The 25,979-nt window shown below is 35.5% G+C and overlaps 1 protein-coding gene across 1 annotated transcript; it reads right to left on the reverse strand.

The window, feature by feature from the left end:
- Positions 1-6,293: 6,293 nt before the first annotated feature.
- Positions 6,294-25,635, reverse strand: LOC135107513 (lon protease homolog, mitochondrial-like). The gene is given in 25 exon segments (XM_064017474.1): positions 6,294-7,653; positions 8,367-8,531; positions 10,394-10,593; positions 11,625-11,880; positions 12,341-12,475; positions 12,477-12,509; positions 12,723-12,812; positions 12,814-12,895; positions 13,105-13,109; positions 13,474-13,561; positions 14,366-14,382; positions 14,384-14,464; positions 14,466-14,494; positions 14,951-15,071; positions 15,073-15,180; positions 15,818-15,952; positions 16,462-16,542; positions 16,692-16,883; positions 17,408-17,560; positions 19,226-19,368; positions 20,306-20,496; positions 21,846-21,934; positions 22,323-22,463; positions 24,032-24,106; positions 25,373-25,635. Coding segments are annotated over 25 exon segments (2,952 nt in total). The 5' UTR covers positions 25,568-25,635; the 3' UTR covers positions 6,294-7,506.
- Between the last annotated feature and the right edge of the window lie 344 nt (positions 25,636-25,979).

Below are 25,979 nucleotides of genomic sequence, written 5' to 3' on the forward strand. Positions count from 1 at the left end.
ATCCGCCCTACCGCTCTGTTGTACTGTATTATAACAATAAAATTTATCTATCTATCTTATGTACTGCTCATCTCCGTTTTTCGATTCAGTTTTTATTTTTCACACAGCATGGCGAACAGTGCAACAACTGTATTGCAACATTATATTTCATACATTGAAGGTATTGCAATGAAGAAGAATAGACAATTTATGTGTATGATGAACAGCTTCCTTCAACTGTTGTTTCAGATGACTAGATGGAAGGAAATGCGTCAGTAATTTTTTAATCGGCATTCCTCAAAGAATGGACAAAACTGAAAATTTCCGTCTTTTTTTTTTCTTCTGACACAATCAAAACAATGAAAACAACAATCACGAGTCATGTCAACACGATTGCTTCATTGACCACCAATGAATATATGAATATCCACATGAAAGTCTAAGATGGTAATAAAAAGAAGAAAAAAAAAAAAAAAAATCGTCACATTGGCGATATGATCTATATGATCTTGCTGCGGAGGATACTAGGCGTCCACTAAGACCTGAATTTATCATGTATTTAGATTGAGTCCGAATAATTATTTATTTATTATTATTATTATTATTATTATTATTTTTTAGACTGCGCATCTTGTTCAATATTGATGTTGTTACGTGCTTGCAGTTCAGTCAGCAAGCACTGGCAGACCCCCAGATGTAGATACACAGGAGGAAAATAATCCTTTTAATTTGTTGTACTATTCCTCTCGTTTCCCCGTAAATTGTTTTTTGTTGTTGATGTGGCAGCAACTGGTGAATGGTGAATATTCCTGTCGCCTTCCCGAGGAGGCAGGAAATTACTAATCGGCTCGTAGCACCGTAGATCAGTGCTTTCTCTCCTCTTTCAGGCTGTTACTGATGTCTTAAGTAACTGACTGGAACGACGGACTGTGAGTTATACAGATTTTAGTGATGATACAAGAATCAGGATTCAGAATTATGGGATGAGAAAGAGGGTTGAATTCTGTTTTTAGGGTGAAAATAGGATTGGAACTCAAGCTTTGGGTGAGAAAGGGGATTAGTAGTAGTGTTAAGGGTGTTGATAGTGAAATTACAATTAAGTGTGATATCAGAGTCAGGATTTAGAATTTGGGGGTAAAAAAAGGGTTTGAAATCTGCTTTTATGGTGAGAACTGGAATTTAAGATTCGGGTGAGGAAAAGGATTATAAATAGGATTAAGGGTAAGAATACAAGACTAGGGAGACAGACAGAATTCAGAATTTTTGGATGAAAAAAGAGGGTGTGAAAGAGGATCAGAAGTCATTTCTAAGGGAAAAAAATAGTAAAATGATGATGACAAAGTTACTACCTACACAGTTATTATTTGTTTGTAATCCTTGTGTCGTCTATTAATTCAACATTATACATATACTGTGTTTTCATATCCGTTCGTGAATTTTATATATATATATATATATATATATATATATATATATATATATATATATATATATATATATATATATATATATATATATATATATATATATATATATATATATATATATATATATATATATATATATATATATATATATATATATATTGTTATTTAGTTCTTGTTCTTTGTTTTGTGTTGACAGTTTTATTACGTTCAGCCTAAAGTCTAAAAGGATCACACAAACTGAAATAAAAAAAAATGTTATGAAAGTACGATAGTTGTTAAGAGATTGCGACTGTAAGAAAGAAAGAAACGAAAAATTAAATATGATGCGATAAGAAATAGTTATGAAAATATAATAATTACCAAGAAGGAATGTGAGATGGTGAGAAATGAATAAAAAATGAAAATCACACAACATAATAAATAAATAAATAAATAAATAAATAAATAAGAAATAATAAAATAAATGAAGAATGAAAGTGCAATTGTAAAAAAAAAAAATGCAATGAAAACACAATGAAGTGAAGAAAACAGTAGGAATAGTAAATATATTTATACTTAGATATTTTTACAAGGAACTTTTGTAATTAAAGAAAATGGGATGCAATTTCTCTTCTATCTAATTCTGGAATTATTTAAATGAGTAATATAATATGGTACTCTAAAACCAACATATCAACTGTAAAATTAGTGAAAAAAAAAAAAAATGTGAGATTCAACAAGTACATACATACACACATCCATACATACACAATGTCTACCTATACTATCTACCTATACGTACATACACATACATATATATATAGTGTTTACATACATACTTACATACATACATACATACATACATACAGAAATACAGTGTTTACTTATTTATATATCTGCCTATTTATCTATACACACATACACACATATATGCAAAAATACATACATATAGTAAATAAAAAAATAAAATAAAAAAGTAATGGCTACACAAAATGGTGGCCGTGGGTAGGATGTTAGTAATTACTCGTATATAATACACAAAAAAAAATGTAAATAAAATAGAAAAGTTATCCCAAAGGTTATAACGAAAAACTTGCCAAACTTATACTGAGTGATAAAATCCTTATTTATTAACATTATAAAAAAAAAAAAAAAAAAGATTAGTAGAATTAATAGAGTGAATAGAACACAAATGAGGAACAAACAGCAGAATAACGCTGACAAGACTGTTGTTGTGATAAGTAGTGGAGGGTGTGCTGTTATTGCAATTCATCTTTTATGTGAATGGTTGTAGTAATTTGAACGTGGAAAGGAAGTTTTGTAATTTTCATAGTAGTTACGTGATCAATTATTATCAGTTATTATCATTATTATTATTATTATTATTATTATTATTATTATTATTATTATTATTATTACTTTAGGTGGAATTCTTAAATCTGACATACGGTACATTCTCTTTCTCTCTCTCTCTCTCTCTCTGAACAATTCTCCCCATGTTATCTTTCTTCTTCTTCTTCTTCTTCTTCTTCTTCTTCTTCTTCTTCTTCTTCTTCTTCTCCTCCTTCTCAATGAACGCTTCAGCCTAACCTGTGAAATTTGGCATTGTTATAATATTTTGCTTTTATTTCTTTATGACTCTCCTAACAATAATGACGGGTAATTGTCGAATTGGTCATTACGAGGTGATGGCGGGCTATATTTAGTCTTGTTAGCGGTAATGACCCATTTTGTAGTCACGATGGCAGAGTTAATGTGTGTGTGTGTGTGTGTGTGTGTGTGTGTGTGTGTGTAGGGAGAAAGAGACATTCATTATTACAGTTATAAATCGACCCCCCCCCCCCTCTCTCTCTCTCTCTCTCTCTCTCTCTCTCTCTCTCTCTTCGTGCATGAGGATAAAACACAGTCATACTTACAGAGATCAGGCCAAGAAGTCACACAAGGTCACAGGTCACAGGAATGCAGAATATAGAGATACAAATATTTCCGTGCACGATGAATTGGTGTTGGAATATATGTTTGGGGCGAGAGTCACATTGGAACTTAGTTTAGGGAGAGAAAATGGGTAAAAAGTGTTGATATAGTGAGGATATATGATTAGGGTGATATTAGAGTCAGGATTCGAACGTTAGAGTATGAAAAAGGGTTTGAATCTAAGTTTTAGGATGAGAAAGAGGAACATAAGTCATATTTAAGGTGACATTAAGTTTAGAAGGAGAGATTAATGTGACTGTAAGCTGGGAATATAAAAGAAATGTGATAGCAGGACTGGAATGCAGGTTTACGGTTCGATCTGATACTTCGAAGATGTTCAGTTGAGTCAGTTGTAAGGTCGAGACTTCTGCCTTTCCAACGGTACCTTTTCTTATTCCATTCATTCCTGTCACTCTTGCTTTCTCATATTTTCCGGAATTTATGTATTGAAACCTACCCCCGTTCTTGTTTTCTTCTCTTATTTTCTAGCTTTCTTTCTTTCCTTCACCCCTTCACGATTTTCTTGCATTATTGTTTTCTACCTGTTTGGAATAATAAAAAAAAAAAAAAAATTAATTTGTCCCCTTCCCAAACAAATAAGATGTCAGGGATCACTATCCACGTGTTTTTTTATTAGGGGAAAAAATAATGGAAACCGTACTTTGTCTAGCTTCTAAAAAAAAAAAAAAGCCAGAAAAATCATCTGATTACCTCTTTTTATTTCGTTCTTCTTCTTCTTCTTCTTCTTCTTCTTCTTCTTTTTCTTCTTCTGCTTGTTATATTTCTTCTTCTTGTAGTCATTTCATAGTTTTCTGCTTTTCTTTAATTGCCGCTTACTATTTCCTTGTATTTTAATATTTCTCGACTCATTCCTATCGAGAGAGAGAGAGAGAGAGATCTGCCCACTTCTAAAAATGTCAGGAATCGGCTGTTTCTTTTCTCTTGTTTTTCTTCTTGTAGTTATTTCCTACCTTTCCTTGCTCCTGTCTTGTATAATTCTAATAATTGCATTTTCCACGCGTTTTTATTAAGGAAAAAATTAAAAGAAATCATGAACTCACTCATTCTGCGCCGCCTTTCCTCCTAAGGAATGAACGTTGACTGTGATCGCTAGGAGCCTTCACCTGGTCATTTCTGCTTAAAGGTTAGTTTCTTAGTGTTTCTTTTTCATATTGATGCTATTGGATATTATATACATTAAAGGGATTGAGTGTGTGGTGAGGGAGGAATAAGTATTTGAGTGTGTGGTGAGAGAGAGAGAGAGAGAGGGTAGGGAGTGTGGTGGAAAGAAAATAATATTCTAAGGATTTTTTTTTTTAATTGAATACTACTTTCTTTGTCTTTATATACTTCCTGTACTCTCTAGCTGGAATATTTTACGCTCATCATCCGGTACAAGTATTATAAACAAAGATGGTGCTTATAATTCAGACGGTAAAACAAAGCGGAGAAAAAAAAAATAAATAAAAGCCGACACTCGTAGAGAATATTCACGCTACACCACAAGAATGACAATCCTGCCACTAAAATAATGCAGACGACTTAATTTTAGAATCCTGCGTAGTTAGGCTCTTAAACTTCTAGGGAAACTAATCGGCAAATTTTACTCTTGCACCATGTAAAAATATTATACGATCAACTCAAAATTAAGAAACATAAGATTTTACTGTTTTGCTCTTTCACCATTTCATACTGGGGCTTAAGAGTTAAGCTCAGCCAAGGTTCAGCACAACTTTAAGCACACTTAGAGAAAGTAGGACGGAACAGAAAAGGGGCTACTGTCAGTTGCCTGAAACACAGGTGTCTGAAGCAACTAACATTAGTCCATTTTCTGTTCCCTCCTACTTTCTCTATCCTCATTTTCAATCCAAAGCAGGATGTTGCCTCTATGTGTACAACGACTTAACCTGCTCTTGTGCCTACGCTCTTGAATCTTCAGAGTTTTCCACCATCTGGCTATAACTACAGAGTCACTCTCAAACTAAATTTATCTGTGCCGTATACCTTTCACCTAACTCCTCTGATTATAAGAAATTCTTTGACTACTTAACTTCCAAGGTGGAGCACATTCTGACTCTTCCCTTTCGCAGAGATAATCTCCATTCTTGGAGACTTCAATGTTCACCACCAGCTCTAGCTTTCCTTTCCCTTCTCTGACTATCCTGGTGAACTAGCCTTTAACATTGCTATCCTCCACGACCTAGAGCAACTGGTGCAACACCCTAATCATATTCCTGACCGTCTTGGAGATATGCCCAACATTCTTGACCTTTCCCAAACCTCTAATCCTTTTGCTTATGCTTTTACCCTGTCTTCTACGTTGGACTTCCCCAATCACAATCTCATATCTGTATCTTGTCCTATCACTCCAATCCCTCCTCAGGATCCTCCAAAGAGGAGGTGCCTCTGGCATTTTGTCTTTGCTACCTGGAGGGACCTGAGGAGGTATTATGTTGATTTCCCTTGGAATGAATACTGCTTCTGTGTCAGAGACCTGTCTCTTTGTGCTGAGTGCATAGCAGAGGTGATGGTGTCTGGCATTGAGGCATGCATTCCTCATTCTTTCTCTTGACCTAAACCTTCCAAACCTTGGTTTAACAGAGCCTGTTCTTGTGCTATACATGATAGAGAGGTGGCCCACAAAAGGTACTTGAGCCTTCCAACATCTGAACCTCATGCACTTTATATTTCTGACTAGAATCATGCCAAGTCTGTTCTCCAACTAGCTAAATATCTTCATTAATAAGGTGTCAATCTTTCAAGATCTAACTCCCCTCATGACTTCTGTCACCTAGCCAAAAACATCTCCAATAACTTTGCTGGCAGGTTACCTAACCTGCAGCCAAATCTGGCCTGGATTTAACAGGAGTATCGTAAATATGAAGTATATCACCATAATAATGCACATGATGAGGTGAGTAAATAAAGTTGGAAAACAGAAGGAATATATAGATATATTTTCAATTCAAATGTGAAAATAAAATTGTAGATGCCTCTTATAACAGTAGGACAATGTAATGAAATTACACTCAAGAGATTTTGTTGTCCCAACATTTCAATATGAATATTCTATTATGTGTGTACACTGTTAGTTGATGAACCTGATATCTAACTAAAATGTTTAATTTAACTAAATGTAGCTATTTCCTCCTAAACACTTGTACTGTATGATAAAAAAATATATGAAGCTATGCATGGTAAATCTATAGAAAGTGCCAATATCTGCATTTTCCCAAATCATGCTCAAAGTCTGAGAATATATTCAAACATAACTTAGCAGTAATTTGTACACAGCTTATGTTCAAATTTTTATATGATGAAGAAACATTACTATACTTCATTGTAATATGTAAAATCTTATTTAAAGCTGGTCCAATTTGATAAATTTGTCCTTATATATATATATATATATATATATATATATATATATATATATATATATATATATATATATATATATATATATATATATATATATATATAGTATGAATTTTTTGGAGTGCATACAATGAGATCAATGAAGGAATACTTGAAAATGGTGATATATTAATACCTGCATAGATTAAGGGTAAATAAAATTAAATCTATGTGAATGTCTTTAAAGATAATAATCAATGTAGCTGTATTTGGATGGCTGACACAAACAAAATATATAGTAAATTGGAGCTCAATGCTTATTTGAATATAAGAAAATTTATAAAAGTTTTAAGGTGGCAGATGGAACAATAACTGAGGTTAGGTTAGGTTATAGTGTGGCTTTCTATCCTATTTACAACTGGAGAAAAGAATGACAACTAATCTGGCTTAACTTAAGGGATGAAGATGGTACCATGTTCCCCTAACTCCCCTTCATAAAGTAAAAAAAGAAAAGAAAGATATTATTAAAAAGGGAAATGTCACTTTCCTTCACATCACTACCATGCACAGGTTCATGTTAACAAAGAATTGTACATAAAAATTAAATCTACACACACACTAATTCAATATGCCATTTTTATCTACAGGAAGCATGATGAAGATTCTTAGTAACTGCCTGGCTGTCATTCTCATAATTTTTTTTACACAGGACACCATTAAAACAATTTACAACAACCTCCACCCAGAAGATCACAAAAACAATTTGCAACAACAACCTGTCTCACACAGCTTACTCTGGGAAGGCAACTTTGAAAACATCCTCATAATGGTCAGCAAAATGGACCTCAAGACCCTCTGTTATGAACTCTGGTAAGTCACTGAAGTCTTTCTTGTTTTCTGCTGGAAGGACAATGCAGTTTACTCCAACACGCTTGGCCTGAAAAGAAAATACAAAGTACTGTATACAATATGTGAAACATTACAAATTTTCCATTACATTCTACTAATATATATATATATATATATATATATATATATATATATATATATATATATATATATATATATATATATATATATATATATATATATATATATATATAAACTGGTTGCACAATAATAGTTCAAGGTGAAAAATTGCAGAAATTAATCTTTAAATCTTTCATGACATCACAAGCTGATAATCCTGTTATCGGACATAATTTATCTCTCATCTGTAATTACTGCATTAAGCCATTTTCTATAGTCTCTTGTACATCCACAAAAGGAGTTGTTGGAAAGGAGAGGAGGTAGCCCAATATTGTTTGTAGCAAGAGCCACACAGCTACTAAAATTTCAGTTACAGGTATGATATCCTGGTCTTTCCCTCCTTTATGGCTGCTTAATAGGACCCCAGAGGGCCTTCTACCCTTTCATTTCCACATGACAAGGCAAAAGTAGGTCCAGAGAGAGAGAGAGAGAGAGAGAGAGAGAGAGAGAGAGAGAGAGAGAGAGAGAGAGAGAGAGAGAGAGAGAGAGAGAGAGAGAGAGAGAGAGAGAGAGAGAGAGAGAGAGAGAGAGAGAGAGAGAGAATATGAAGTCTCATTGTCCACCATCTTGCTGTTCCTGTTTCAATCTGAGGAAATAACGTTTAAGGGAAGATGTTCTTACCGCAATGGTCTTTTCCTTGATGCCACCAACAGGCAGCACCTTGCCAGTGAGAGAGACTTCCCCTGTCATAGCCAGGTTGTGTCTCACTGGTTTTCCCTGAGCAAGTGACACCATGGCTGTTACAATGGTGACACCAGCACTTGGCCCGTCTTTAGGTGTGGCCCCCTGAAAAAAACAAATCATTGAAAATAACCTGCTTTAATGCATCATGTGTAAAAATGATGCTTACTTGTTAGATAATAAATGGACAAAGAACCACAAATGGATCAAGTATAATATGCCGAAATTAAACTGAGTAATGAGTACAATCCTCAACTCATAACGTCATTCCAGCATATATTTACTGTTTGACATCTATCTTGCTACATCAGATATATTCTCTGTCACAGAACATATATTACTATACTATGAGTGTTAAAAGTTTGCACAGATACAGGAACACAATACTGGAGAAGATTCTAGAAACAAAATATTCAGTGGCATATTCCATACAGTGCTTGAATTTTAAAATGAGTGAGGTTGCCTTTCTATGTTTGTAAGTAATGATTTTCTTGCATTAATTACAGTTACAAAAAATTGAACTCTCATCATTGTAATTTCTGTAAAAGAGTAATTGGCATATAGTGGTACCTTGACTTATGAGTATAATTCATTCCATGACTGAGCTTGTGACTCAATTTGCTCATATGTCAAATAAATTTTCCCCACTGAAATTAATTGAAATGTCATTGATTCATTCCAGCCCACTAAAAATACCCTAGTTTTTTTTGTTACATGGTTTTAAATACAATAAACTGTTGATATAACAAACCTCTGTTTACATGATTTCAGGTATAATGACCCCTTTAAGGCTACGGAACACTCGTTTTATTCGACGAAACTTTGCAGATTAAAGCATATTTCAACATTATCAAATTATCATTATCAAATTATTTTATGAACATCCTAGGTTTTAAAATGTTGGAGAGTTGGCTGACACACTGTCAACTGCATGTTTGGGAGATGAATTGTGGCTGTGCGACAGCCAGTGAGTGACCTTGACAATGGCCAATGATGCATCTCTCTCTCTCTCTCTCTCTCTCTCCTCTCTCTCTCTCTCTCTCTCTCTCTCTCTCTCTCTCTCTCTGTGTGTGTGTGTGTGTGTTAACTTATCAGAGAGAGAGAGAGAGAGAGAGAAGAGAGAGAGAGAGAGAGAGAGAGTGAGAGAGAGAGGAGAGGAGAGAGAGAGAGAGAGAGGAGGTTGCATCATTGGCCATTGTCAAGATCACTCACTGGCTGTCACCACCCACAATCTCTCTCTCTCTCTCTCTCTCTCTCTCTCTCTCTCTCTCTCTCTCTCTCTCTCACTCTCTCTCTCTCTCTCTCACTCCATATGTGTTCGTTATAGTCGAGTGTTTGCTGTAAAGAAAAATGTATTTATAAATAACAAATGTTGCATAAAACACGTGAAGTGAACCAGCGAGATGAGGAATGCTGGGTGGTTGTTGTGGCGCTCACCATGCCAACTAGCGGTGGTGTATCTGAAGCTCACTTGTATCTCAGATTTTGGCTCGCAACTCAAAGCAAAAAAATCATCCAAGCGATAGCTCATGTCTCAAAAAACTTGTAAGTTGGGCACTTGTAAGTCAAGGAATCACTGTGTTTAACTAAATCCTCATATGCACTAACTACAAACTACAATGAATACAATCAGTACAATATTTCATCAATCACATCAAACAAAAAATTCAAAGTAAATTTATGAAGTAAAAATATAAAATTAAAGTCACATGGAATATTATGAACTTTATTGACTACTTTGAATTCACTGCAGTTGTAAAACATGACAAGTACATAGCAACATTTTAAATAAATGACAAACATCATGCACATAGATTTTTATACCTTCAAAAGGTGCTCATTGCAGAAGAGCTCTCTGAATTACCTTGTCCATATATAATCTTTAAATATTAATGTTCATTCAATTATCTGTATTTTTGCTTACATTCTTATAGTCAACACCAATATAATAAATAATCACAACTTACCTCTGGCACATGAAGATGAATGTTGGACTTCTCCAATAAGTTAATATTAAAGCGCTTTGAGGTAAACTCTTTGGCATAAGTGAAGGCAATGCGAGTGGACTCCTTCATGACATCTCCAAGGTGGCCAGTAGTCTCCAGACTGCCTTCACGGTCACCTTCAACTGTCCGTGCTGTTGTCTCAATGTAGAGTGTTGACCCACCTGTAAGTGTAAATTTGAGATCAGAGGTGGGGCTAACCTGTTAGTTCCTTATAAAACTTCATCAGATAAAAAGAAAAAGAGACAGATAAGATTAAAAAGTAATGACATGGGGTATTCTGATACCTTCTGCAACTTATATGTATTGACTCTGCAATAACTGTAATCTTAAATCTAATTTCCAATCTGTGGATTATCATCTCACCTATTCTAAATTTTATTTTTCCTCACTAAGCCCAAGTGTGAGGACACTAACAGCATTATAATCCTTTTCTGGTTCATCCTATTTCCTTTATCCTCTTTTTTCAAACCAAAGAGTTGGCTGTTGTGTCTATGCCTACACCATATTTTTGGTCACACAAGGCAAATTAGCATATAACATAAATCCAAAAATCATTCATATGCTGGTTATAAAGTTTTTGTGCAGGGATCACAAAAAAAAAAATTGACTGACACCATTTTGGTAAGCTATCGAGGTAGGCTAAGTTACAGTGCTTACCTCAACACTTCCAAATATCACCTCTGATCTTCACCACAACCAGCATTAGCTATTATTAATAACACTTATTACTATCAACCAACAACACTAAAACTATAATAATCAATCATCACCATTAACATTATCAGAGAGAGAGAGAGAGAGAGAGAGAGAGAGAGAGAGAGAGAGAGAGAGAAGAGAGAGAGAGAGAGAGAGAGAGAGAGAGAGAGAGAGAGAGAGAGAGAGAGAGAGAGAGAGGAGAGAGAGAGAGAGAGAGAGAGAGAGAGAGAGAGAGAGAGAGAGAGATTAAAGGTGTAATTTATTAAGGACATGAATGAGTGAAACAATGTATACTATTATATTATTACTGAGATAACAAAGATGATGTGGAATATATGCAGTTAGAAATATTACCATAAGATTGGAGAAATGCACAGCAAAGATAAAAGAAATGCAAAACTGAGAGAACTGAGCAATGCAGAGCAAATATTTCAACCCACTTATATACTGAATTGCATTAACTTTAAGATGTGGAAATATCATATGTAACCAACAACCATTGCAGTCCATGCCAGGCCCATCACCACGCCTGGGGGAGTCTCGTCATACATGCGGTCGTGACTGAACTTAGCTTTACCAACAAAACTTTCAAGATTGTCAACAGCCACATCTACTTTTTCATTCTCTCCGCTAGCAATGTTGTAAGCCGCTCTTCGCATTATTCTTTCAATGTGCTTCTGGAGGTTCCGTACTCCTGATTCACGACAGTAGTGCCGTATTAACTCATCAACTGCTGACTCTTGGATACTCAACTGTGAAGAAAGAAAACAGAATAAAAATAAATAAACAAATAAAATAAATAAATAAAATAAAAAATAGATTAAATTAAATATAGTTAATATGGAACATTGTATTTTTAATATGAAGACAATACTACTGAATACATGAACAAAAATTAAAGTGAGGTGTGGAAGGCAGCAGAAGGGAAAGGTTACATGTTCATGGGATGTTTGATGTATTTAAGAACATAGTGACCACAGCAGCCACAGCAATAGTAGGATATAGAAAGTATGAGAGCAAAAGTAAGGGAAGTGCACAATGGCCAGTGAGTATCTAGAAGCAGTGCTAGGTAAACATGATGAGACAGATAAAAAGATAAGAGAGAAAGTGCCACCTATTCCTTCTTAAATACAAACATAGGAGTTCAATGTATCTTTTCAGTGCATGCAAAGATGTGTGATAACTTATCTATCTTTAGCACTGTATACTTACATTGGATTCACTAAGACCACTTAGTCTTTGTGCAGCAGGAATGAGGTATCTCTCAGCTATAGCCCGCTTCTCTTCAGCCACATAACCAGACACATCAATCATCTCCATCCTGTCTCGTAGTGGTTCTGGGATGGTCCTCTAAAACGTTTGCTGTGCAGATGAATAGCACCTAAAATGAACAAAATTCTCATACATCACTGTTCAATTTCTCATCCGGTTAAGCTAACATCACATATTTGCATCCCTATCAAAAAAAGTTGTTTGTTTAGAAGTCCCCCCCCAAAAAAAAACAAAAAAAAAAAAACACAATAAATAAACAGAGAACACATGGTTACTATAGTCTAATAGTCTAAAATGCAGACAACACCAGGCTGAGTCCCACCTTTGAAAGGTCAACATTAACGTCCAAGTAATGGTCCAAAAAGTTAGCGTTCTGCTCAGGGTCAAGCAGTTCCAGCAGGGCAGCTGAGGGGGTCACCCTGGTAACCTTTGCCAATCTTGTCCACTTCATCTATCAGAACCACTGGATTCTCAGTCTTGGTCTTTTTATAAACACTGGGGATAAGAACACTGATGTAATGGGAGGGAAGAGGAAAGGAAAGGAATACTATTCAATGAAACAGCTATCATAGCACAAATAATCCCAATGTGAAAGTTGTTTATGAAATATGAGAAAATTTAAAGAAAATTTATTGAAAGACATGAGTTTATCTCTCACAAAATGTCACATCGTATGACTGAATTTTGTATTACTTGTATCTGACATGCACTAAATATGAAGATAACATAGTAAGAGATGTGTGTTTCAGTTAAACCAAATGAATTAAAAGTTAACAAGCATAAATTTGTATAAAAATCTGATGTTCTTAACAAATTACATCAGCATATGAAATGAAAGTAAAGGTAAAATTCATCATTAGAAAAGATAATGATATTATTATAAAAGTACAATCTGAGCTCGTGTAGCTGCAAACCCAAATAAACTCCTTCTAATACACATTCAAATCTGGAATATTAACACACATCTATTTGCTTAACAATAATTTTAATTTCCTTGGTATCAAACAGTATTCTGCTTAATTGAAATTTATTTTCACAATGGATACTACATCATCTATCAGCAAGCAGCCTACCTGAATGAGCTTCCCAGGCATGGCTCCAACATATGTGCGGCGGTGACCCTTGATCTCGGCCACATCAGTCATGCCTCCAACACTGAACCTGGAAATACTGCAGAAAAAAAAAAGTCATTTTTTATTTTTTTGAGACCATCATCATAATAGTCTTCACTAGTATTACAATTACTACTATTGCCATTAACACAGAGAGTTAGATGTCAGTTAAAAAAAAAAGAAGCATCCCTGTGACATAAGAGACCGTGCCCTCTGTACAAGACTCAAGTACTGGAACGTCTCATTCTTATGTATCTTACTACACAATATGACACTGCCTGATAGTGTTCCAGTATTAGTAAATTGGGGAAAAGTGCAACTATAAATAATTAACAACTTCAAAGCCTCACTAAATTAATTTATAAATTTGGTCATTATTGTTGCATCCTTTCTTGCCTAGTTTTCAGCACTTTATGCAATCTTCTTTGGTTTTTTCCCAGTGTCTCGTGTCATTATTTTGCCAAATTTCAATTCTTTTTTCACTATCATTATGCAACCTAAGGATAATCAGTTAATTCACTTGCCAGAATACTTCTATAGCTTCTTCATTTCATCTAATTTTTCTTCTCAATGCCATGCACCTCACATGTCATCATCACACACCTCACCCTTCTTTGGGAATTTATTTCTACACCTTTGAGGGTTCAGGAGCACACACACAAAGTTTAATATATGCATTTTCTCCCATCCTCAACCCTTCCCATTTCTTATTACTCTACTCCTATCCTTTTTCCATTACAATTCTTCCATATGCTGCTGGAATACATAACTTGTTATATCCCTCTTTAATTACATTTCCTTAAACTTCATTGTATAACAGATTTGGTGTGTTCATCCTACCTCAAATAGTTACCTGACCTCTCTATTGAGTGGCCCGTGCAATGGAGCGAGCAATGCTGGTCTTCCCTACACCAGGGGGTCCATGGAAACAAAGGATCTTTCCCTGAGTTGTTGCCTCTAAGTTGTGCCACAGCTATGAACTCTGAGGGTGCAAAAATTAAAGGGAAAATTAACAAAATATGTAATTTAGGCACAAAGTAAACTAGTAATTTTGCATTGCAATTATGTAATGTCTACCTTCCAGTCTGTGCATGGACATAGTAACAGCAATAAAAGAAAATCCACTCATCATGAATTTCTACACTACATTATCATTAATTTAGTTTGTAGAATGGTTTGGTTGCTTTTTATTTACTTCACATTCAATAAAAAAATATTCATATTGAAAACAAAAAAAATATAAGTACAAAGAACATAATTCATTTACAGAAGAGAGAGAGAGAGAGAGAGAGAGAGAGAGAGAGAGAGAGAGAGGAGAGAGAGAGAGAGAGAGAGAGAGAGAGAGAGAGAGAGAGAGAGAGAGAGAGAGAGAGAGAGAGAGAGAGGGTGGGGGGGGGGGGGATTGAATGTGACAGGATTGTCAATGTTAATAACATACCTAAGATCCTCTTTTTCACATCCTCCATCCCATAGTGGTCTTCATCTAGTATCTCTCTTGCTTGCTTGAGGTCCAGGTTCTCATGTGAGGTGATACCCCAAGGGAGAGTGGTCAGCCAGTCCCAGGTAGTTTCTGGTGACGTTGAACTCTGAGGAATGGTTGTCTAGGAATCCTAGTTTATTGAGTTCCTCATCAATCACATCCTGAACAGCTTTAGGAACCTGCTTTTCCTGTAATTACATAATATGTTAAATTTCTGTAATCAAGTTTACAAACTTGAAGTAGCTCATCTTTTTTTTGCGACAAATGTTTCATATTATGTATGTGCAACTTGTTTACCAAGACTTGTTTTATGGATTTTCTTCAAACCTTGTGTATATGTGCTTTGGTCTATCTACTGGCAATTTAGCTTCTGTTTCAAAATCTTTGTAAATGCTACACCAGGTCAATCTTTTTCAAAATTATTGTAAATACTTATCATCAAGTCCTACTTGGCCAAATCAATACAACCAGTCTTTACTGCTTCACACATGCACTGACTTCCTAATCTGCTTCTAAACTCTTCACTTGCAGGGACATGTCTTACAGCAACATTTCATATCCACTGCAATATGCTCTTACATACATGCTATATCATAATATTATATATTACATGTTTATATCAAACACACTAGTTCACCACAGCATCCTTCTAACTGAATTTTAGATGCTGAAGCTTTCATGTGATATTTAACATGAAGTCCTTTTATACAATTAATTTATGCACTGAAGTCATGGGAATGTCACAAATCAACACCTAAGAAAAATGTTTGTATTATTTGTCTCCGAAATTAATTACTTTCAAAAGTCAATATCTGGATGTCTTACCTTTAGTCTTGCACGAAACTTTTCTTCGATGGCATCTTTATCTTCTTTCTCAATACCTAACTCTTTCTTGATCACTTTCAATTGTTCCTGCAGCATATACTTCCTGTGCTGAGACCGCACCTTCTCCTCCACCTCCTACAAGTCATAATTGTACCGTAGTAATTCAAATCAATCCAAACTAACTATTGATTTATAAATGCACTTCTTCAGTCTTTTAAGTTAAAAATATTATGACTTTGTTCTGAGTTACAGTATGAATGAAAACAGACATATTTTTATTATAAATGCAAATATTTGCATATACTTTACATTTTTACTATTTTCATCTTCTATATTCAGTAGCTTTTTATGATACAACTTTGAATTTTACTTTACAGCATAAAACTTCAAGGCTCAGAAGTGAAAAAATCACCACAAAAATCCCAGTACAGTAAATAAGTGTCAACTTATAATGAGTCCATGTCCACACATAGCTATGTAGACTTCTACAGAAAGATATACTTCCAACTACACACATTACACAATCTGATTTCATAAGAGATTAAATATAGCATTTTTTCAATAATACAGGATACAAATACATTTCATATGTCCTATACAAGCAAGATAAATATTATTAATAATAGGTAAATCACTAAAGATACCTTTGCAATGGATGCTTGAAGTTTGCTAAGTTCATATTCTTTCTTCAACAGTGACAAGGCCAACATGAGTCTCGCTGGAATCTGGAATGTGTAAATACATAGTAAGAACATGAATATTTTAAGGTTGGTAAAACATCTACATTAGTCAGTTAGATATTCACTCTTAGGCAATAACAGCTATGTATCATCATGTTCCATATTACATGAGATTAATCTTTATCATTACTGACCTTTGTCTCCTCAAGGACCTGCTGCAACTCATTAGAGTTAGCAGAGGTAAGAGATGCTGCCAGGTCAGCCAGGTAAACAGGGTTGTCCACCACACGCTGGCCGTGCTGGATCATCTGCTGCACACTCTCCCGGTATAGAGGATTCAAGGCAATGATATCTCGGATAGTTTTGATAATCTCTTGTGTCAATGCCTGCAAGTGTAATGAAAAATTCATCCACTATTTTCTGTATCATGTGTGGGAATATATATATTAAGCATGAAAGAAATGCACTAGAGAGAGAGAGAGAGAGAGAGAGAGAGAGAGAGAGAGAGAGAGAGAGAGAGAGAGAGAGAGAGAGAGAGAGAGAGAGAGAGAGAGAGAGAGAGAGAGAGAGAGAGAGAGAGAGAGAGAGAGAGAGAGAGAGAGAGAGAGAGAGAGAGAGAGAGAGAGAGAGAGAGAGAGAGAGAGAGAGAGAGAGAGAGAGAGACTTCCTACAACAAATTCCTGGAGTTTGGAATGAGTTGAAAAGAGTACATGTTAGGACAATACATGGTTTTAAAGAGAGATTGGATAATAGTAAATGTTGAAACAGGACAGCACAAGAGCAGACACCTCCCATAAACCACAACTAGGTAACACACACACACACACACACACACACACACACACACACACACACACACACACACACACACACACAGTTTTTAAGCATGCACAATCATCTGGTTACTTGCCTTGACCTCCTCTGTTGTCTGGAACTTGTCGTGTGTCACGTTCTCCACCTGGACCATCAGCACTCGAGGAGGTGTGGGCGGGGTCTGGGTGGCTGCATCAATTTTTTCAGGTGCTTCTGTGCTCACATCAGTCTCTGGTGCCTCTCCTGCTGGCTGTGCAATTAACAAAATCAGAAAATTAAACATTATTCATCATTACTTCCTTCCATATCAGTGTCAGAAAACTATGCAATCAAATATGCCAAAACTAAACAAGGAGTATGGGTTCACGAATTTAATACTAGGAGACCTGAATTTGCAGATTTGGTAAACAATCCAGAGATCTTGTTTTATTTCTTTAAAATAAACGCAGAACAGTTTAAAATGCTTGTCGGGTTGACTGCATCCTGCTCTCGGTGCACAAGATCACAAGGATCATATGTAAGTCACCTCTCCAGTACTAAATTGATCAGATTGTTCAAAAACATGATGCTCACTCCTTGGCAGAATCCCCATGACATGAAAAAAATGTGCCAGCATGAATCAATGACTCTGAATAAAATAAATGATTACATTGAAATTAGTCTGGTGAATCAAGACAAATCATGAATCTAGTTGATTCTTCATGAACAGAATCAATTCAATTAACTTGGTGCAAACATGGCCTTAGGCTGTCCCTGTGATCCATCCCATCACATACTGAAAAGCAAATTCCACATATACATGGATCTACTTTAGTCATCTGACGGCATCTTCATTATTATGTGCAATATTCATGAAGCTTTAAACCTTCCTGATTTGTAAATGTATAATCCTAGTTGGTATTAATCCAAAGCTGGTGGTACTCTTTATGGGTACGAATATTTATAAGATTAACTTCCATGAAAAGTCAGGGTTTCCAAAGGTTCTGTAGTTTTGAAAGAGTTTTTAATCTCAATTTTTTTTTGTATTTTTTTTCACAAGTCTGGACCTTATCTTCATATTGCATAATTTTACAAAAATAAGACAGAAAAATTTGAGCTGGCAGTGCTGAGCACTTACCGCAGCTGCCATCTGACAATAATTGGTGCTAAATAATGATTTTTATATCTAAATCTTGAACACATCCACATCTACATCTGTGAAGATGTCATTATTTGATATCCACATCCACAACCGCTATCAGGTGGAAACTGATATTCACATCTACTTCGGCATCCACAAAATATGCATATATTACATCCACATTCACATCTGCATTTGTGAGTCTCTGAATTATGAAATCCAATACATCTCTAGTACAGACCTCATCTTCCACATCAGTTATGAAACCTCTTTTCATTTCAAATCACCATGCTGCACTTTTGGGCTCACTATCAAACTCACTCCTTTTACTCTTCCACTACCCACACCTGACTCCCTTCTACTCTCATTTTCAAAAATGAATTCACTATTCCTTCTCATCTTTGTTTTTTACTGGGCTAACAGATCTAATGTTCATTTCAAAAATTTTCTTTCAATCTCCTCTCCCTTAACATCACTAACACCACATTCATGCACATTCATTGAGCAATGAGGTATAAGGTTCAGGAAGGAATAAACTCTCCTCCTTCTCTCTTTGCTTGTCTTAATGTAGGAAAACTATAGAAAGGAAGGGAGTCCCTGTCTAGTTGCAAAGTATCTACTTCATGTACTTTAAAAAGTACACTGGGAATGCAGATCTTGAATCTCAAGGCTGGATATCTGATAAGCCAGCTAAGCTGACTGCACCACAAAGAAGTAAAGACCAAAGTGTGGTAGACAGCAGAGTTACTACACCCCTATGCCTAAACAATACATGAGCATAAAAGAAATACTCACCTGTGCTGGCTGTTCTGAGTGCTTCCTCCGCCTCAACATCCTCTGCACACGGCTCTCCTTCACTTCAGTCTGTCCACCGGTCTTGTCCTCCATAGGTATGGTAACAGGGGTGTTATAGGGAGGCAGCCGCATCTCAACATTAGCTGGAATAAGATAACATTTGTGACCTCATTCTTGACAAGTTTTGTGATTAGATTAAAGTGAAGCCTGAGATTTGAGTTTTTTTTTTGGTAAAACCAAAAAGTCATTACCTCTTTTCAGTGAATGGGTGAATATATTACCTTTAACACACTTGTTAAAATATTTTCTGTTGAGCAAAGTGCAAGCACTGATGAAATGAGAAATCAAAATTCAATATTTTTTTTAGTTTTAGTGTAAACTTACTGCATATTAGAAAGTAAAAAAAAAAAAAAAAAAAAAAAAAAAAAAAAAAAAAAAAAAAATGTTGAAAGGATCATACACTAAAAAATTGCTTCTGATATTCCAACCACTTGTCTCTTGGCCTCTTCACAGTTAATGGGAAAACTACCCTCCTTGCACTGTAGACATCCCTTGCTCATTCCTCTTACAAATCCCACTCACAGGGACTTTTTCCATCTTCTTGGCTAAAATACAAGCTTTTCCCTTCATAATGACATTTTTGTTAAGTCTCATGACAAATGGGATGAGTAGATATTGTAATAGCAATAACAGTACAGCAAATCTTGACCAGGAAACTACAAAACACTCAAATCTCTGAGGATGCAGCAGACTGAGAAAGTGGCAGGGGGTCTGTAGTGTTGCCTGATGTTGCCAGCTTTTTGTGCTTAAAGCTGTGAATCAGGAAATTCAAATAAATCTGCACATATATACTTTGTCTAGAGGGCCTATTCTCATTTGCAGTTGCTGTATATCCCCTATTAACCATACCTTAATTAGTCTCATGACACCAAATATGTGATTTTTATTTCTGCAGAATGTTTACTCCCATTACACCATGTGGCTAAACAACACTTTCATTGCATTTCTACCATTTATTTCCTGTAAACTTATGACTGAAATGATTGGACAGTCCTATCAGTAAACACATTAAGAACTAACTTTTGCCAGATTTAGCCAACTCCTCTTCCTCTTCCATGGGGTGGTCTGGAAGGACTGCAGTCATGGTTATGCGTCGGTGGGCCATCACTATCATCCTTAACTTGTCTCCCATGTCCTGAAGCTCATGGATCTGCACAAATGTACCCACAGGGTACAATTCATTCATGGAGTCTACAACCTCTCTTTCATCACTGAAAAAGGTATTTAAAGAATCTTCAGAGACCCAAAGAATTCACATAATAACTTAAAAGTTTAAATAAGAAAAGAATCTCCCACTATTCAGGGATAAGTTCGTCAGCAAAAAAGTCAAATACTCTGTGGTTAAACATCTACTCTGTGCTATGAGTCCTTTCCTCTTCACACAGAATTATGATAATAAATCCAACAATTTTTATTATATAATATGATGCAAAAAACAGAAGAGAGAGAGAGAGAGAGAGAGAGAGAGAGAGAGAGAGAGAGAGAGAGAGAGAGAGAGAGAGAGAGAGAGAGAGAGAGAGAGAGAGAGAGAGAGAGAGAGAGAGAGAGAGAGAGAGAGAGAGAGAGAGAGAGAGCATTGTAACTGTTGTTATAAGGTAGGCAGATGTAAGCCAAACAGCAGAGACCCCAACATGTCAACTAACTTGATTGATTCAGACTTAAAAAAAAAGTGAAATGTGGAAAACTTCTGCTATGGAGTCACCACACCAGAGGCATGCAGGGAAGTTCTATGTGAGCACACATAACTCTAATATACAGGGAAGCTTAATTATGCAGCCATTCAATATACAAATATAAAGACATGAATATTAATTGTGGACTACTTTCACTAAATGATCCCAAAAATCTCATGATAAACATTCATTCTGGGCCATTGTGCCACCTCTGTCATCTGCTACTCACTGTGACTGTAACACTTTTACAGAAATGAATGAGCATTTTTGCAATGATGAATATGTTATGATCAATTAAGAAATATTTTGAAGTTTAAGAGAGTGGCCACTGTGACAAGTAGTGGCAATGAATCACTATTCCCACTGCCTACCCAGCTTTTGTAAACAAACAAAACAGTAAACCTGTGTAACACGTGATGATATTCATCCTGTTACACTCTTCAGCCCTATTAACCCTGAGGATTTTTATGTGTACATATTGTAAATGGATGCAATACTAGAGATGTGAGGCAGGCTGCCAATCTGGCTGTGGAGAAAAATAGTGAAGAAAGCAGCCAATGATTAGTTTCTCAACCCACCGATTCATACAATTTGTTCAGTTCAGATGAGGTAGAGTTACCAATGAAACTAAACTGGTCAACCCTAATGGAACTCTTCTCTACTTCTTTTTGGGAGCTTGCCAACAACTGAGCAAGCTCTTTTTGTCCTTAACTAGGCCCTTCAACACACACACACACACAGAATACATAAAAATAGAAATTAAGTAAACAAAATACAATGTAAGAATGATATAATATTATGTAATAATTAAATGAATGAATGAATAAACAAACATCTACACAAATATACAAATAACATGAATGATGATCAAGTCTGAAACAGCTTACCTTTCATTTTTCTTCATGAAGACTCCAGCATAAGGCTGATTTAATCGAACTTTTCTTCTTATTAAATTCACAAGCTCTTTGTCAGATATCTGGAAATAAGAAACACATGGAAGACCATTTTCATTAATATTCATAATGCAATTCAAATTTAGTGATATGACAAACTCAAAAACTATCACTGCAAATCAGGCAGTTAAAAATGACTGAATTTCACATAAATCAGACTGCCTTGAATCTCATAAAGTTTGACAACAAATATGGAAATATTTCTGTTATCACAATGGTATAAACTTGCTGGTTTTACCTTTAAAGCTGCATCCACATTAAACATAGAAAAAGATAAATAAATAAAAATAAATAAATAAATAAATAAAAAATAAAAATAAATAAATAATAAAAAAAAAAAAATTAAATAAATAAAAACTTCAATATCAGTCTCCAAAGGTTTTCATGAACAAGTAGACAATTGTGACTAACTTCGATTATCTTGATGAAACGTGGAAATACAGGGTTCCTGTTGATAGCAATGACAGGCACATTGGGCCACACCTCAGGCACTGCCATAGTTGCTGGTAGATTGTGCATTACAGGCCCCTCCGGTCCACCACCAGCCCCCTCCTGGAATACAGTAGATGTTACCTCACACCTCACTGGTTACTAAGGCGAGTCTCCACACAATCCATATTTAATATTTGAATGATTTTCTTTCATTCCTTCTTTTCCTATGTACCAACACCCTTTTATGATATTCTACTCAATACATTTACCCATTCCATATCTGAATCTTTTAAAATTTCTCAAGGTACTATGCTGTGCTATACCATCAATACAATGAAGAGAATAGAGAAGAGCAATGAAGAGCAAAAGAAACTGTAAGGATAATAATAGTGAAAAGCTACATGATGATTGAGAATATCAAAATACTAACTAAGATTATATTTTCATGAGGTAATGAATGTGGAGAATTAAACAGAATAATGATGACAAAGTGTGTGTGTGTGTGTGTGTGTGTGTGTGTGTGTGTGTGTGTGTGTGTGTGTGTGTGTGTGTGTGTGTGTGTGTGTGTGTGTGTGTGTGTGTGTGTGTGTCAGATGGTTAAAAGATAACATATGAAACAGATATGAATAAGGATGACAGAAATATGAACAAGATGCTAACAAAAATATAACAAAGGAAAAATTTTATGCAAGACGATCACTGGCCAAGAGTGAGAGAGAGAGAAAAAAAAAAAAAAAAAAAAAAAAAAAAAAAAAAACTGGAGATGCCAGTCCCCAAAAAGGACAGTTTAAAGGAATATCCAAAATCACAAGAAGTGTCTTGGAACCTACCTCTTGAAAGAGTTCAAGTCATAGGAAGAAGGAAATACAGAAGCAAAAAAGGAGTTCTAGAGTTCACCAGTAAAATAGATGAAATACTGTGAATACTGATAGACCCTTGCATTATTAGAGAGGTGGACAGAATACAGGTGAAAGTAAAAAGCCTTGTGCAGTGAGGCTGCAGGAGCAGGGAAGGTATATAGATAGCAAGATCAGAACAGCAGTTAGCATGAAAGTAGAAATAAAAGATAGCAAGTGATGCAACATTGGGAAGAGAGAAAGGGTGAAAATATTGAGAGGAGAGTTGATAAGGCAAAATGCTTCTGATTCCATCCTGTTCAAAAGGACAGTACGAGGGGGAGAAAGCATTATAAACAGGTAACATAACAGATGGAATGACAAAATATGATGAGGTTGTAGTACATTAAATGCATCTAATATATGTAATTTTGGTTAGCAGAATAGGGATGTTTATATGAGAAATAGGTTACTAACTTAAGTATGTCTAAATTACCTACAAAGAAATCATAAAAATGGATGAAGAAAAAGATTGCAGAATGATTGGTATGTTGAGTGTATCTGGGGATAAGATCCTAAATGCAAAGAATCAAATTATCAAAAAAGACAATCAGGGTTTTTACAAATTAAAACTCAGCAGAGTAATACATAAATGGCTAACTCTTATCTAGCATTATGAATTTTGTCAATTAAGTTGATTATTAAGAGAAAATAAAACATCCAGGATTATATGATAATGAAAATACTAAAATAATAACTGAATGGATAGAATGTGTGTATGTAAGAAATCATTACAAAAGGTCTTTGTTCTAATCCATCATGCTATGGTGCAGTACAAGACTTGGTGATTACCTCATTTGGCAATCCACCGCTGGTTCCCTCTCCATCGTCTCCAGGCCTGGAACAATAGTTCCTGCATAGCATCTGCTGTAAAGATATCAAAGATAATTTTAGATAAAAGCATCTTCTGTTTAATGGAATTTGTTTCAGTGAGCTCTTGATTCACACTCGTAACTTTATCACCTGATGGGAATATGAAGCTATGACAGTGGAAATTATTATATGCAAATTAGTGTAAAACTACTCTAAGATATACAAAGAAAATACAGAAATAACAAAACCATGATCAAATAAAGCATTCAATAATATAATTATATGACATGCAGAAAGGATATAAAGCAACTGGTACATTACTGTAACTCAGTGTAAGACCCAGACAATAAAGTGTTAAAAGAAAAATAACTGACTGGAAAAAGCCAACCTCATAAATTATTGTCATTTCATAAGTAACAAGTTTTAAATAATACATCTTCAGAATATGGGAAAAGCAAAAAATACATGTATACATCATGTATATAGAAAAATGTCAGTCAGCAGCAAAGAAAAGGAAACTTACATCTGGGTGATAACAATAAACATATTGGGGATGTTTTGTTCTTACAAGTCAGGCCTAAAACACCAATACACCATGTCTAGAAACAGTATCAACATCCTTTGATAAAGTACATTCTAGGATGGACGTAAATGAAATTGGTAATAAGATGATGTAGATATGAAGAAGGGAAGAGAGAAGAATGCAGTAAAAAAAATTGTTGCACTGACAGGAGTATGTGCAACATTCACACAGAAATATTAATAGCACCACAAATAAAGGAAACTTGTTTTAGGCATGCTGAACCTTCAGTCCAAGTCCTGTGTGTGGAGTGTGGGTCATGTGAGGGGAAGGGCTAAACTCAAATGGTGCTTTCTGCAAAGCATCTCTTAAACCTGTTTATTTTCAGTGTTGCTCATTTGTGTACAACATTAGGTATTCTTATATTGTATGCAAACTTACAATTTTTACTTTTTTTCTTGCCCTTCTAATTAACTGAATTCTAACACTATGTGTGAGGAATATTACATATATGTGGGCTTTTTTAAAGGTTAACTTACATTAGGTTTGATCTGCTAAAGTTCCTTCACAATATGTTAAGCCATGTCAGGTTTATATCATGTTAAGGACAGGACAGGTCAGGTTTGAATGAAGTAAACAATAAAGTATGCGATTACACTTGGTGACTAACAATTACCGTCTGTAGTTAATCTCTATATTTGTAGAAGCACTTGCATACTTAATAATTAATGTCTTTAGTTAATTCCCTAGTTTGCTGACTACAACACATCTTCCTTGCTTCATAACTCCCATGCACTCACCGGGACCAGGCTGGGGTGGGCGAGGGCCTGGCCCCTCCTGACACCCAGCACGATAGCAGCCTTGGGTCGTTCATGCACCTGGATCGCATGAACATGATGATTAACGGTAACGTGTCTGGCTAAGCTGTAGCTCCTCTGCCTAGACACGTGGGCTATGCTTCGCCAGTGCCGGGGTATTGTGCCGAGGAAGGCCATGTTTACATCACCCACGAGTCGCTCGCCGCACCCCCTCACCCTCACCCCCGCCTCTCAACTGCCGCCGATATGCCACAATGAACCGCAATCTCTTTGTTTACTCGATGTTTCTAGAAAGAACGTCCCTCAGGATATCATATACTATTATTTTTTAACTGTAAAATTCATGATGGTTAATCACTGTTGACATGTCTTATATGTAAACGCCAGCAGGATCTTGGTCTGCCTTCACTGTACCGCTATAATAATTAATATATACCCTAAGTTTTGTTGTATGATTTTTTTTTTTCTAAATCATTGTATTTACACATGAATATTTTTTTCATATTAATCTTATTATGTAACATTCCCTAAGCCACTTGGCAAGCACTCCATCGCAACCAGAGAGAGAGAGAGAGAGAGAGAGCGTTGA

The sequence above is a fragment of the Scylla paramamosain genome, chromosome 15, assembly GCF_035594125.1.
Source record: "Scylla paramamosain isolate STU-SP2022 chromosome 15, ASM3559412v1, whole genome shotgun sequence".
NCBI lineage: Eukaryota > Metazoa > Arthropoda > Malacostraca > Decapoda > Portunidae > Scylla > Scylla paramamosain.